Consider the following 15,234-nt stretch of genomic DNA (forward strand, 5'->3'; position numbering starts at 1 on the left):
ACCCTGGCTCCCTCCCATTCTTCTGGCTAATAATGTCTGCTTTCTATCTCCTCGCCTGTGTTAAAATATGCTTCAACATATTTCAGTTTAACTATCTCAGGGCTTCTTCCAACTCCACTCTTTTCAGACACTGACTCCCCCAACTTAAGGTTTTTTCTGTCCCAATGCTTCTTGCCTCCCTGCAGTTCCTCAATGTTTTCTGCAGCCACCTCTTCTTCACCGGTCCTTTATTCCCAACCAAACCAACTATCTTCCCTCCCTTTAAAGATTGCCAAGTTCCTTGCAAGTGCTGGGGATTTGGCCACCACAAAGACGCTTGGGCACAGAAGAGAGGTGATGCATTTCCCCTCTTCTGTTGCAGAGCTTTTCCCCATCCCTTTGTGAAGGCAACATACAAAACCAGAAGTCAGATCAGTTCTTTAATGACATTAAAATTGACAGGTTAATGGCTTATCTAAAAATTGACTCATGCAAAACAAGGCAAGGGCACAGAATAAGAGTTGTTTGCTGGCTAATCAGTTCTTCATCTCCTCCAGCAAAGGAAGCCAGATCTACCTGAGAGAAAGCTCTTTTCTTTTTTGCATCCTCTGATTGGTTGCTACTATTCCTTTCTCTCTTCTTCTTCCAGTTATTTTTTTCCCTATTTCCATCAATTGCAGATCAACCACAATTTTTATTATGTGAGATGTGTTTAACCACTGGTTCTTGCTATTGCTAGGCTATCCATGATTTCAGAGGGTGTCAAGTCTTGATAGTAAGTAGTTCATCACAACTGAGTCATTTAATTTGTTTCATATAATTTTGTAGGTTTTCCTCCCAGAAATTGCAGAAGAGCCATAATGCCATCCAACTGCTTCCATCTTCATCATTCTTTTTTTAATCTATAAAAACCCTTAAGTCTCTTCAGAAATAAATGACTAGGTTTGGAATAGTCAAAATAATGAGTTCCACGGACTTTTTCTATTAAGAGAAGATAACATACACAATACTATACAAGGAATGTAGTACGCCGGCCGGCTCAACCTCGCCGTTACACAACATTAATTGTCACTGAAAAATTGATCTAAATTTAAGGTATATGGACACAATCCAACCAAAATCCCCATTGGAGAATACTCATCCGATTCTGTTTTCTCCCATGGTTCCTGGGAAGTGTTTAGTGCTGTACACAGTCCCTAAGATATTTTGGTGCCATGATGGCTGCTCTCTCCTCATTAATTTAATGCCAGGTCATAATCTCATGGAACGTTCTGCATAATCTTAACCTCAAAGATTGGAGAACATAACATGGAACCTACCCGTTCCTAGGATGGGTATTTAAGACATCAGTCACCAAAAGAGCACCAGTTTGCATAAAAGAATACACATTATTTAAACAGATTGGTAATCTATCTACCTGCATGCCTGGTGCTCAGTTTGCTGCCCATGGGTGACATTTCCCTTCTTTGGGGCTCTTTAAATCAGACTCGGACCAGGTAGCCCTTCAGAAATGAGGTCTTCTTGGTAGCCTTTTTGGGGGCAAGCCTGGAAAAGAGGACATGTGTCCATTCTGATCGTCCTTATTCACTTTCATGTAGGCTGTGCAAGGGATCTTGCCTCTGGATTGGATTGGATCTCTTATCTCCTAAAGTACATCCCAGGCTTGTTAGCCCTCTGAGGTCCACCGAGGGGTGTCTGGTACACAACCCTTGGGAACTTAAGGCACCTCATGCATTTTGTTTTCAGCAACACAACTGAACTCACAACTTTGTTACGCACATGCACTGTTTAGAACAGAAGCCTTTATGTGGCTGCTCTTCAACAATCTGAGCTTTACAGACCTGAAGATCTATTGCTGAATGGCCAGAGATTTTACCCGTAGATCCCGATCTATCTTTGGCCTACTCTCTTCTCTCTTGAAACCTATCCCTTCTCCTCTTGCTCCCTGAAGGCTGCCAGGAAACATGACAATTATGCAAAAACAGTACTTTGCTGGATTGAGTCCACTGCCCTTTCTTACCATCTTCAGCGGAAGCAGCTCCATAACTGCTGTCTGCAACCTTTCTTAATGGTTTAAACCAGGGGTGGGCAAAATATGACCCTGGGACACATGGGTTCCCCAATCCTCCAAACTCCCAGACTGCCACTTTATTAGTCCCCAAAAGGATAACTTGCCTCTCCACAAGGTCTTCAGTTTGCAGCAGTTCACCTTTAAATTTAGGCTGCAGGGCTCCTCTATAGTGTTTATTTGGCCATTTGTTGCTTTGGTTTTGCAGCATTTTGGAGCCCGGTCCCTGCCGCCGCCGCCGCCGCCGCCTTTGCCGACCCCTGGTTTAAGTGGAAAGTGTCCTTGTGATTGCAATTAATGCTCTGTAAAGAAGGTATTCGTCAGTACAGGAAAATATTCATACATTAATAAAAGCAATACAACCATAAAGGGGAAAAAATATAATAAAAACAAAACAAGCACAGCTTGATACAATAACATGCCATGAAATATCATTGGCTTTATAATAATTTACTACAACGTGAAAAAAAAACCCCGAAAAGATCTTTTTATCCACACAGGATAGGAAATGCTTCCACTTAAAATATGGCAAGCACGCAATAATAATATATACACCACAGATCTGGAATGTTCCTTTTAACTCATGTGCAGAGCATTTTAGGGTATGTCAAATAATAAGAATAAACTTGGCCTGATTTACACTTTTTAATTCCCTCCCTCTTTGTCCTCAGATTTTTATGGTTTGAATTTAGAGATGGGGAAAAACAAACCCTTTTTAATAACACCAAATACGTTTTTAAAAATGCTTTTATTTGCCTTCTGATGTTCTTGTGCAATGGTTACTGAGCGACTATGAAAAAGTATTGCAATGTTCATTTCAAACTTTGGGGTACCTTCACGGATCTGAAACGAGTAAAAACCTACTCCCAAATGGGTTGGGACATGAATCTCCAAACAGTTTTTCCTCATCAGAGCATCATTTCTTGGGATGTCCTTATGGCTAAACCCATCAAAGTAATCTGGGCCCATCTACCTCTATGGGGCTGGTAACAAAAGAGGAGGATGTCTTGGTAGATTGGGCTCCCTATCTTCTAAAGACGCCAAAATCTGTCCAGCCAGATTGCATCCAAACCCTGCACATTGGGGATCAGGTCTTCTCTGACCATCCCAAAGTCATCTTTTGACAGAATGGACCACAACCTGCCACCCAAAACTGTGGATACGTCTGGAGAAGGTGCATCCCAAAGCAATAACCCAAGGAATTCTTTTAATTTCCCACAGAGCCGCTTTGTTCTGCCTGCAGACAAAGTCACACTTGCTCTGGCTTGGATGGTGTGTGTGTGTATATATATAGTGTGTGGGGAGGGGGCAGAGACCTATGGTCCAAAGGCCACTGAATCTCTCTGGGTGGGTCAACTATTAATAAATGCCCCCCTTTGAAATAGCAGGACTTTGAGCACCAGGAATGTTACATTTTGCATCTTCTACTCAACTCTTCTTTGGAAAGCAACCTAGATGTGTTAAGCAGTGATCATAATAATCCCTTTTTACAGTTCCTACTTGGTTAAATGGGTGCAAGGGAAAACCACCTTAACATTTTGAGCTCAGGTACCTGCTGGCACCACCGCGATGGCACACGGCAATCTCCTTTAAAATGCCGCAGTTGCTTCTAAATTGCAGCCTGACACAGGCAGCTCATGCGCTGGTTTTGAATGTTATAACATGAAGCAGAAAACCAAATAAGAACACAACCAGGTAAGAATGATCCTTCACCAATAATCTGCCCAGGCCTTTTGAAAAGCTGTCCAACTGACTCACACATCTATCTGCCCTTGAAGAAATGCACATGTTCCATCAACACCTATCTGAACGTCCCAAAGCCTTACAGCATCATGATTCTCCCAACTGTCCAAAACCAAACCATTTTGACCTGCTAATGAGTAGCTTTACCAACACTGTTACCACCTTTGTACTGTCTAAGACACAAGCATCATCCCACCAGGTGCAGCCTCTTTTGACAACACAATATGCTTAGGAAAGTCAATGTACGGCTGGTTTTTCTGCCGCATGGCGTAACATGCAAAAACACCCTTAACCAAACTTGGGACAGGTTCTTTATGGTCTCAGACCACTGAAGTGGCCAAGCCTACACAAGGCCATTGGGCAAGCTATGGTCACCCAGTCTGGCCAAAATCAAGGGCACAATGTGTGCCCAGGAGTCCTTTTTAGCTGCACCTTTTCTTGCTCGCCAGGAACATCTCTGCCCAAAGACTCATCTTGTAAGGTTGCACTTTTAAGGACACAAGACAGTTGGCATTGAGCACTCCTCAGTCCCGCTGAGTTTATTTCAGTCAAAGCAGGTCAAGCATGAGCATGTAAAGGCACTGAAGTCTTTGGGCTATTTGGGCTACAACAACCTCCTTGCTATTTGAAAAAAAGACATTGGTCAGCCCAGTATAGGAATCTTACTTAACATATTCCTCTGAGATGCATTTAAAACAACGAAACAACAACAGAACTGAGCTACAAGAGTGGCGTGAAAAGACTTTAAAATCAGAAGGCATAGTTGCGTTTGGGGGACAACTGATAACCAACCGTCACACAGAAGGCTTTTAAAGAACTTCCTTTTAAAGATTTGATGATTTTTAATCTACTGCTAACACCTAAGCCAGGTCCTCAGACATTTTACTACAGGTTTATGATGCACTGGAAAGGCAGATCAACTCCCAGTTGCAAAGGGGGGAAAGTGAAAAATGAAATGCAACCAGTGCATTTCTTGGGCGACTGAAGCGTCACTGTAATTTTTGGTCTTGCCCCATGATCTGTAAAGTGGCACAGCTAAGAGTTGGCATCTGCAAAGCCTTGCTGCTCTTTGAGACCAACTGCTGCAAAGCTTCCCTACCCACCCATCCCTTGATCTTCCAATGGAGGAATGAAAAATTCATTGCTAAGTAAGTCCGATTATGGGTCTAGCTATCCTAAAAGTGTCTGGTCTAATCGCACTGCGAAGAGGTCTGTTCCAGCCCTTTCGCTGGTGACAGAAAGGTAGATTTTATGCATGCAAAGCATGAGCTTTAAAACCTAGCAGGGCTTTGTTCCCAGAGTTGCTCTCTGCTTGAAGCTATCTAGCCATGAAGACTCTTGCTTGCAAGGCTGGGTTTTGTGCCAAATGGAGATGCACAGCAGCTCTTAAGGGCAGGCACTCAATGGCTGAGGAGCAAAGGGAAAGGAACGCAAACCAACAAAAGGAGGAAAGTCTATCATTAAGCACATGTTGGAAGGTAGAATCTCATGCCATGCCAAAGCCAAAACATGCCAATTTCCCCCCTTTTTAACACAAACTCATGTCACTCTAATTTGCAGCTGTATCACAACACTCACCTTTCCCAACCATTTCTATTACTCTTTATAGTCACAATAATTCCTGCTCTGGAAATGGGAACCGAGGCATTTAGAGGCATCATCCCAACCACAAACTCAGTCCCAGAGTCTATCCATCTCTTTCTCGCTTCCGTCCTTCCTCTTCCAGAATTCCCTCCGAACACACTTAGGCTGAGACTTAACACATCCACAACATTTTTTTGTTTGAATCTGGATTGCCTAACTCATTCTAGACCCGTCTCATGCTACTCTTTGCAAGACCACTTTGGCTTCTACAAATCCAATGAAAAACTCTACATACATTGACACCAACATGCGAGGAAACGGTTTGTGAGAATCTGTTTGCCAACTCCCGCTATTGAAGGGCGTCTCCGAAGACTTTGTCCCTATGGAGAGGGGGAAAGAAAGTGACCATTCAAGGCATCAGGCTCATTTTAACTCTGCTACACACAGAAAATTCGCTTGGATCATCATCTCTACAGTCCTTGTGTGTTGTTTCCAAAGGTAGTCAACAGCAAATGAATACCTGAACTTTACCCAAACTGATACACTTTTAAAATCCGTTGAGAGCCTCTTGGGCCAGTTTACCTTCTTCCACTGACTCAGCCCCACTCTTGGTGGGTTCAGATGTTTGGGAAATCTCAAAGAACAACACACACCTCATCTCTGTTGTGTTGGCAAAGCTGGCATATCCTTGATGCACAATAAAAATGGTTCGTTCCCACCCACCTCCTACCCTTTGCCATCCTGCAATCCTTCAGTCTCCCCTTGTCATCTGAGGAAATGGTGACAGCTTGGCCTCCCTATTCCACTCCGCTTTCTTCTTAAGGATGAAGCCCCAAAGGCTCCGTTCCAAATGAGTCTTGGCTTTCCAGCATCTGCTTTTCCTTTCGGTCCATTGATAACGTAGTTCATCCCACCAGCTGCCTTTCTTGTAGCAACGCAACAAATCCAACAAAATACGATTACCTTGCATGGCAGGCAAGAAGACACCCGCAACAGTGTTCATGGGAATGCCCTCAGGTTTTAGCTACCAGGGTTTTGGTGCTTGTGGCTTTGGTCTCATCCAGACGCACAAGGATCCATTCTCAGTCTGAAGAGGAGGCAACTGAGTTGGTGACTGTTGCAACAAAAATGTGCAGAGAGCAACCAGAGGTGATGGAGATGTTCCTTGACAACCTTTCTTAGATGGCATCGTCTTCCTTCTTTCCTTCCTTCCTTTGTGATAAATGGGAGCTATTCCTTTGTAATTGACCATGCCACCTGAGCATCCCAGTTGGCCAAAGAAGCATTTGGCTTAAGAACCAGGATCGGTTTGCTCATCCCGTCACTCGGGGAAAGGTCTTGAGATTGCCTCCTTGGGACAATGGTTACAGTACGGCTGAAAATGGCTGAGAAATGCTTCTGGGACAGAGAAAGAGGGAAAGAGAGAGAAGGAAAGGAGGGAAGAGAGAAGAAAGGGGGGGCTGACCTTTAGACGGAAGGGCGGGGAGGGGGACGGGAAGGGGGTGGGGCCCGGTTTGGGGGTGGGGCATGAGGCGGGGGGATGCAGGCGTGGAAGGAGGGGAGGGGGTGGGGGCGTTGGGGAGCTGGGGGGTGGGGGGTGTAATGGGGGCTGGGGGTGGGGGGTTGTAAATGGGGCGGGGGGCGAGGCGGAGGCGGATGGTAGGCATTGTTGAGCGGTACTTGGGGGGCGCCTGGGAGGTCTTCACACCGGGTGAAATTAAGGCAGCGGCCCTGGAAAGCAAACAGAAAGGAAGAAGGTTACTCATGGAGTCATGGAATCATAGAACTTAAGAGTTAAAAGAGACCCCAAGACCAACCAGTTCAGGAAACCCCATCAATGTCCCTCCGGGACATCCCCCCTCTGCTTAAAAACAGCATGCAAAGAAGGAGACCACCATGCTCCAAGGCAGGTGGCAGCATCTTCCACGGCCAAGTGCTGTTAAGGTCCAGAAGTTGTTCCAATTTCGAGTCGCAATCTCTTTTCCTGCACTCATGGAAGCACCCAACTTAACAAAGATGGCGGAGTGCGCCACAATTCGGCACAAGTGCAGGGAAAGGAAACATGGCTCAGGAAGATGACCCTGCGAAAGAAGGATGACTTGGGTGGCAAACACTTACCCCCATCATATCAGTCTATCCAGAGACAGTTGGAAACCAAAGCATATACATGAGCACATTGGTAATCCTTTGTTCCTGGTAGGCCAACCAGCCCCTTGCGTATCTAGTTAGAATCACAAAGAATCGTAAGGTTGGAAGAGACCAAAGGGCCATCCAGTCCAAACCCATTCTGCCATGCAGGAATTCCCACAAAGCATACTCAACTGACACTTACTCTCTTTTTGTCTCTGCTTTCAGACAGTAGGATGCAATTCATCCATAATAAATAAGGCAGTGGGAGAGATCCACTTTTTCCGCCATGAGTCTCCCCATCCCGCTCCCACACTCCAGATCTGATAGAGAGGGATTTGTCAAAGGACAGAAGAGATGAGAAGGAAGCCTCAGTGGTTTCCTCCAGCTACCTAGACAATGACAACACAATGGCTTGCGCTTCGAAGAGCAGCTGCCCCGGAGACTGAATGTCTTCAGCTGAGGGAAGATGAACTACTAGACAGACCTGAGAAGGATTTGGGCAGACTCCCAATTTGGTCTGCATGAATCAGCTGCTTTTTGACTCTCTTGAATTAAGGATGCAAAGAATACTCATCAATGTACTCAGTGGGAAAGGTCTCCGAACATTGGAAGACACTGTTCAGGAAATGCTCAGTAACTCTGACATTATTACAGTATTTCATTTTGTGTTTGTTTCAAAAATTGTTTTTAGCGTGTAAACCCCCTTCCCCCAATATTTTGTGCAATATCACTCCTTGATATCCTCCATTGCCCTATTTTTTAATTACACATCTGAGTTGGAGATTAATGGCAGCGTTTGCCACCATCCCAAACTTGCAATGTCTTGGAAACCTTTTGGTGGGGTATTGCTTGGCTAAAAAATTTGGTTACGTTTGGGGTTACGTTAATTAATGGCCAATATACATGAGTCCCCAAACTTACAAGTGTAATGAGACCAAAAAGAAGCATGGATCCTTCTATTCTTCCATCATCCAGCCTTTAGGATAGCATAAACAGTTAATGTCTGCTGGAATTTTTCATGTCTTTGGCACATTGCGTTATCCTTTACATCCTTTATTACGTGCCCCTAAGTTTTACCTCGACTTTCCACGTGTCATATCAAAATCCAAATTTTGGCTCAAAACGTGCCCTCGGCTTATATGGGGGTCACATATAGTCACATATATACAGTAGTGTTAGTTTGCTGGAATGTCACAGAGAGAGACCCTCTCCATGTATTTTCCTCGCCTGGTTTCTTGCAATGCAGCTCAAGCTGTTTTTTGACATAACTCCTGCAAAATTTATTTTCTTATTATACTCCAGGCTTTAATAACAAAAGGAGGAGCATCCAGGGGAAGGTCGGCCAGAAAATAAATTATCTGGGTTTTTTGTTCCTGGGGAAATATTCAGCTGGGATTGTAAGGCTGCTCTAGGGATAGTTTTGGCTGCTTCGGCTGGAACCCAAGAGAGATCCTCAATCAAATCCAATAAAACAAAACTCGGGATACAATTCTCTTTGTGGTTTTTAGATCATGGAAATGGGGGGGGGGGTGAATGGTTTGAAAGTGCTTTCCTTTTGAACCCATTTTAAACAAGAGGGTTGGAGAACCAGAAATGGCCTGGGCACATTAGGGCCAAGATCCTATTGCATCTTACACCTGAATGGTTTTACTCATTGAGTAGATGGATGTGGAACATCTGCACAGTTCAAGTTGGGGAACCTTGGAGTTGACATATGGAGCCTGTGCATGCATAGTGATTGAAATAATAATAACAAAATCAATAATAATAAAATATCCTCACCTTCCTCGGTACAGGGACTCAACCTAAAACAGTCCAAGTTTAAAACACTATAAATATGCAGCATACATATGGTGAAACATACATCGTGCAACGTGAAGTGAAGGCTTTCAAGGCCGGCATCCATGGCTTTTTGTGGGTTTTGGGGGCTATGTGGCCCTGTCCTATAAGTTTATCAGATGCAGGTGAAACGTCAGGCAAAAACTCCAGATAGTTTCCCCCTGGAAATGCCAGATCCGAACGGGGATCTCCTAAATTAATGGGCAGCCCGGCCTTCTGCGAACTTTGCAGGGAAAGTGACAAGCGAGCGTCCAAGGCGCACGCACGCAAGAGCGAGTGGAAGTGCAAACGCATCGGAAGAGGAAACGCAGAGAGGTCCAGGGCATGGAACCTTTCTAAGGAATTAATTCTCGGACCTGTTTGCTTAATCCTTTACGGCTGGCCTTTCCCCTTTTCCGGAGAAAGCTTCAGCCGCCGCTGTTTTTAGGATCTGCTCCAACATTCACAAGCGCCTACAGAAGATACGCTGGTTGGTACATTTGGGATGAAATAATTGTCATGGCTGGGCGGGGAATTGGACCCGTCTCCAGAGTTGAAGTCCAGTACTCAAACCACTATGTCACACTGTCTCTGTACTGAAGATGAACTTGGGGCGCATAATGCAGTTGAACAACCGCTCCCAAGTGCTGCAGCCCATCCATGAATCCTGGGATTGTAGTTTACCAGGCCTTTAGACTTTCTTGCCCCAAGAGTGCGGTTCCTCAACAAATCTACAAATCCCAGGATTGTGTAATGGAGACACAACATTTAAATTGGCCAATTCCACTTGCAAATAATCGCTTTGCATCCCCGAATCGATGGATCAGTTCGGCACAAGAGCATGGCTCCCGCTACATTTGCCCCCGATCGATTTTTTGTTGGCAGAATAAATAAAAGTGGCCCACTTGTGGTTCCATGGCCGCCTAATCGATTCAAAATGGACCTCTCCAGCGGACAAAGATCCACATCTGGTTCACACTTGGGCAGAATGATTTATCCAAAAAGACAATTTATCCAAAATTCAGCATCAAAAAGATGCGGGTGAATGGATCTAGCGCATGGCTGCCCCTGAACAATTTGGCTCAAGTGTGAATCATGGTCATTTAGACCGGTTCAAACCATTGCAATCTAGTTTAAAAGGTAGTGAGTGGGAAAGGGCCAAAGTATGTCAAAGTGTTATCTCTCCAGTGTAGATGGCCCCTAAGGCATTTAGATGCGTGAGTAAGCTCCCTTGGATCAAATGGGACTTACTTCTGATCAGAAAAGTCCAGTCTCAAGGCAAGTGAATGACACTGAGCAGCTGTCTAGCAACAACAGCCACCAATAGCGAATCTCCTTTTGGGCACTTTTGTCCTGGCCAGGGCTTTGCCAGCATGAAATTAATTCTGTTTTTAAACAAAAAAAATTGAGGGAGGGAAGGGAAGTGGTAAACGCCGTTTTTTGACAGCTTAAATTTCCCTAAGCCAAGTTTTGAGTAGAAACACATTTTTACGGCTGGCTAGTAAATTCCGGAAAACGCCGTGTTTATCATGGAAAGGCGAGAGGCGGCTATAAAAGGCCACAAGCGGCAGCGCTCTAATTAAAAGCCCCTTCGTTTCCAGCCTCTAAATGAGCTTGTTGTAATATTAGCAGAGGAGGGAGAAAATGGAGTCACCTCGAGGGCGGAGGAGAGAAAACTGAGAGGAGGAGGAGGGACAAGGGGAAACTCCTGCCTTCAGACGATTATATATAAAAATCCTTCATTAATGCAAGTTTGCAAAGTCGCAAACCTCCTCGTCCCTTCAGCATGTGACCGACCGAAGGCTCCCAGTGAGCCCCCCTTGCGCATGATGCAAGCAGCTGGGCTTGATGGGAGCCTTGCCCATTCCCACATTCGACGAAACAATGGGAAAGAAACATTTCACAGACTCTTTCGGTTCTCCGAATGAACCGGTTTCGCCTTTGGCTTTGCAATGCAAAAGCTGCAGCAAAGGATCAACCTCGCGCCCCATCTTGACCTAAGATGGTGGCCAGGATCTACAGGACGATTGCAAGATAAAAACAAGCAGTGTTTTTCCCCCAGGCTTTCTCCCCGCCCCCACGCAGGGCTTGCCAAGCTCTTTCTTTTTCTTCGCAGACAGCTGTTAATAAAACGGGTCCAAAGGGGACGCTCAATGCAATGGGATGCGGGGCACAGCATTTCCCTGGTCAAACTTCCCAAAGTGCAGGGCTCCAAAGCGCCACTCAGAGCAGTACAGCTGCCAGTTTGCATGCCACTCTGGGGTGGGTGAATCAGAGTCTGTATGAATTTACGTCATAGAATGAGAAGAAAGGGCCACCAGTCAACCCCATTCTGCCATGCGGGAACTCACGATTAAAGCACCCCAGAGATGGCCATCCAGCCTAGCTTTAAAACCTCCAAACTCAGAGGCAGCATCTTCCAATGTCAAACAGATCTTACTGCCATATGTTGAGCTGGAATCTCTTTGCCTGTAGTTTAATCCCATTGCTCCATGTGCTACTCTCTGGACAGCAGAAAAGAAGCTTGATCCCTCCTCAAATGATATCCTTCAAACTTAAATAGGGCTATCATATCACCTCTAACCGTCTCTCATTAACAACAATGGCATAGTAAAATCGTGCCCCTAATAAAAATGGCAAAAAGTTTGCTTTTTGAATGTACATATTTTGGGATACAGTTCCCCTTTGAACTCACGGGGGATTTGTTCCGGCCCCCCCCCTGAGTTTGAAATCTCACACATATTCAAGCACCATAGGCTTGAATGGGGCAGTGCATGGGGCGCTGCCACGGGAGTATGCCCGATTCAGGTTAACAGCAATCACCCCTCCGCAGATTTCCAAGTCCGCACATTCAACTCCGCAGACTTGGAGGGCTGACTGTATTTTCAACCTGTGGATGTTTGATATCCGCATCCCAACAAGGTTCACTTTCTGAGCCGTGCCAAGAGTCTGCCTTTGTTGGAGGAGAAGACATTCACGTAAAACTCTCTGAGCTGCTGACAGCCATTTACAGGGCATGCGCCTGCGCTTCCTCATTCCTGATCTCAGCCGGCTCCTAGAGGAAAATTTATGGGCCACTGAAGGATGAAGATTTTTTGTTTTCCAAAGAAATCTGATCTCTCCTTCCCAGGCACAAATCTCCGAACGCCTCCAGCAGGCTCCTCTTTCCTGCCCAAAGGAATTGGGGGATTCTTGCTGTAGGTTTGGGTTGACGTCTATGGAACTCCAGGTCATTGCTTGCAAAGCAAGGCTTCGCTGGTCAAAGGGAGGGAGACGTTTTGTGGCACTCTTGAAGTTTTTGGCAATTTGCCCTCGGAAGATTCCTCAGCTGGGGGCGGCTGTTTAAATTAATGCTCAGAAGGTTTAATTCTGTGTTGTGTTGTTGAGAAAAATGATTAATGACGGCCGAGGGATATTTGTGTCTGGGTACGTGGGAGACGGGGAGCTGGCAAGGGGTTTGCGCATGTTTCCATATGAACTCCTCTAAGGGTCTCAAGACGTTGGTGAGATCCAATTCAGGGTTGTGCAGTGTAAATCTCTACATGTAGTTTTGCATATTTTATTGGGCCACACAACACCGGTGTTGAATGGCAACAATGCACAACTGACCAAGACACCAAATGTGCCACCAAAGGCACAGCAAATGTCATGTGGATTCATTCCAAACCACAAAAACAGGCACACAGGTGTATAATGCAATTAAACTATGCACAGTTATATATATCCACCCACTTCCATAAGGAATGATGCATGTCCAAGATACCAACTGGATTCCATCTTTTGTGCTTTTGACACCGGACCTGGCCACCCAAACTGGAATTCTTTTATGAACTGGGATGAGATTCTATTATTATTATTTTATTATTATTATTATTATTATTTGGCAGACCTGAATACCAGGCCCAAATGTCTAACTTGAAAAGTGGGATAGAGGAAAAGGGGTTTAAAGGGAAGCAGAGGGATCAGCCAAAGGCAGACACTGAATGCATTTGATTAACTCTCATGGTTCAAATCCTACAGAATCCTGGGATTTGAAGTTTGGGGGCAGACTTGGAATTTTCTACTATGAATTCAGGGAAGGAAAGCACAATGCTCTAGCAGAGGATCCTCAGTCCCTACTCAAGTAAAAAATACCAGATGGAACTGTGTCAGTTTTAATGGTACCAACTTGCTATACCTTTGCAACGCAGATACAATCTCAGCTCCTAACCCACAATGAATGAATGCTCAGGTTAATTATAATTCACAGTATGCATTTCTCAATGAACTGGGAATCATTCAGCTGGAAGGGGCTGCAAGTGTTCAACCTTATTCTGCCATGCAGCAGTACACAACTGAACCATTCCTGGGTGAATATTTATCCAGTCTTTCAAGACCTCCAAAGTGCTAATGAAGTGGGCATAATCCCACCATGTTCTCTGCTCTGGCATTTCCCAATGTGGCACATCATGCCTTCTCACTTGGAAGGCAGTATGTGTGTAGGCAAAGCTCTCCAACTCAAGCAGATGGGATTTGGCACTTTGGGGAGAAACAAGACTTCAAGAAATACAAATGGACCCTTGGATTGTCTGGATTGTGTCCGCTATTTGGAACATTTGTGTAGAATAAATGACTAAAGGAGGACTGTACCTTGTCTCCCGGTTGTGGCCGCATCACAGAAACTCGGTCGTAGCCTTTCCTCAGCAGAACCCAAAGGGCATCCAGTTTTCCCTGCAATGGACACAAACACACAGATAGTGCATAACAATAACAAACTTAACATTCTCACCCAGAGAGCTCTAGTTCCTCCCCAAAACTACAGCATTCCATAGGATGTTGCCATTGCAGTTAATGGGGAATCATAGTGCTATAAGTATGTACAAAGAGGTTTAGAGCTTGAGAGAGAAACATTTATGCCTCCCTCGCAGCTCCTTGCTCTTTTCCCATGACTTTCAGAAGAAAACAGAGAAAGCAAAATAAGAAAACTAGGCAAACATGCTTTACTTTGCATAATGTATACAAGCCATGGAATCCAGTGTTTGTTGGCAGAGAACCAGGGTTTGTTTTTTGGGGGGGTTTTGGCTTGTATTTTATAATAGCACAATTGTGATAATCACACAGCAACGCCACAATGGCAGCCTCAGTCCGTGAGGAAGGCTTTTGACAAGCGTATGGATTCCAGGTTCCCGAATTCATGCGCTTGAGGGACGATAAAGATACAATTAGTTAATGGTGACGGAATGATAGGTCGAAGCCAAGGCCTCACAGACTCTGGAGAGATTTCTGTATTGCTTTTGGCAACATGCACCATTTCTATCTAATTCTGATTTAAATTGGGCGGTGACACAACACACAATGCAAATTCTGGGCTTTAAAAAATGTGCAAATGTGCTGATGGGATCCAAAAGATGACACAAGCCATAGGCAGCCCCATCTGCTGTTGGGAGACACATACATGCGCTTCCTTCCTTCCTTCCTTGGTGGCTTCTTAAACCTTCCTGTCCCTCGAAATAAGCCAAGTATCAGCTCTAACAAAAGACACGCTTCCTTACACACAGCGCTCGGATTTGACACGCTGTCAGTTTGCATTTCTGGAGTGAACAGATATGGGCAGATTGAGCCACACTGGGATTTTACTGTACATAGTTTTACATGGACTGAGAATGCTGCATACACCAAGAGGGTTTTTTTGACCTGGCGCTTCAACAAAAAGAAGAGAGATGCAATAAGATGCTTTGTACTGAATCTGTATCTGCACTACATTGCTGTATCAGTTTCATAGCACTTGAATGGGCTGCATTCTGGTACATCTCTGTGTCCTCTCCACCCACCAAGCAGCTTCTTCATTTTCTTATATTTTCCTCCTCATCCCCTCTTTCCTTACTAATAGGCAGCAGCTGGAGGGGTTTGCAACTGTCAAACCCCTCCAGCTG

The 15,234-nt window shown here is 45.0% G+C and overlaps 1 protein-coding gene across 1 annotated transcript in view; it reads right to left on the reverse strand.

Annotated features, from left to right (window-relative positions):
• Positions 1 to 406: 406 nt before the first annotated feature.
• Positions 407 to 15,234, reverse strand: part of ANTXR1 (ANTXR cell adhesion molecule 1) — a 78,537-nt gene continuing 63,709 nt past the window's right edge. Inside the window, exons 17-18 of the mRNA XM_042477478.1 lie at positions 13,952 to 14,032; positions 407 to 7,105 (exon numbers count right to left, since the gene is read on the reverse strand). Of these exons, the coding sequence (XP_042333412.1) occupies positions 6,842 to 7,105; positions 13,952 to 14,032 (345 nt within the window). The 3' untranslated portion in view covers positions 407 to 6,841. The remainder of the gene's footprint in view (positions 7,106 to 13,951; positions 14,033 to 15,234) is intronic.

The sequence above is a fragment of the Sceloporus undulatus genome, chromosome 6 (genome assembly GCF_019175285.1).
Source record: "Sceloporus undulatus isolate JIND9_A2432 ecotype Alabama chromosome 6, SceUnd_v1.1, whole genome shotgun sequence".
In the NCBI taxonomy this organism is placed as follows: domain Eukaryota; kingdom Metazoa; phylum Chordata; class Lepidosauria; order Squamata; family Phrynosomatidae; genus Sceloporus; species Sceloporus undulatus.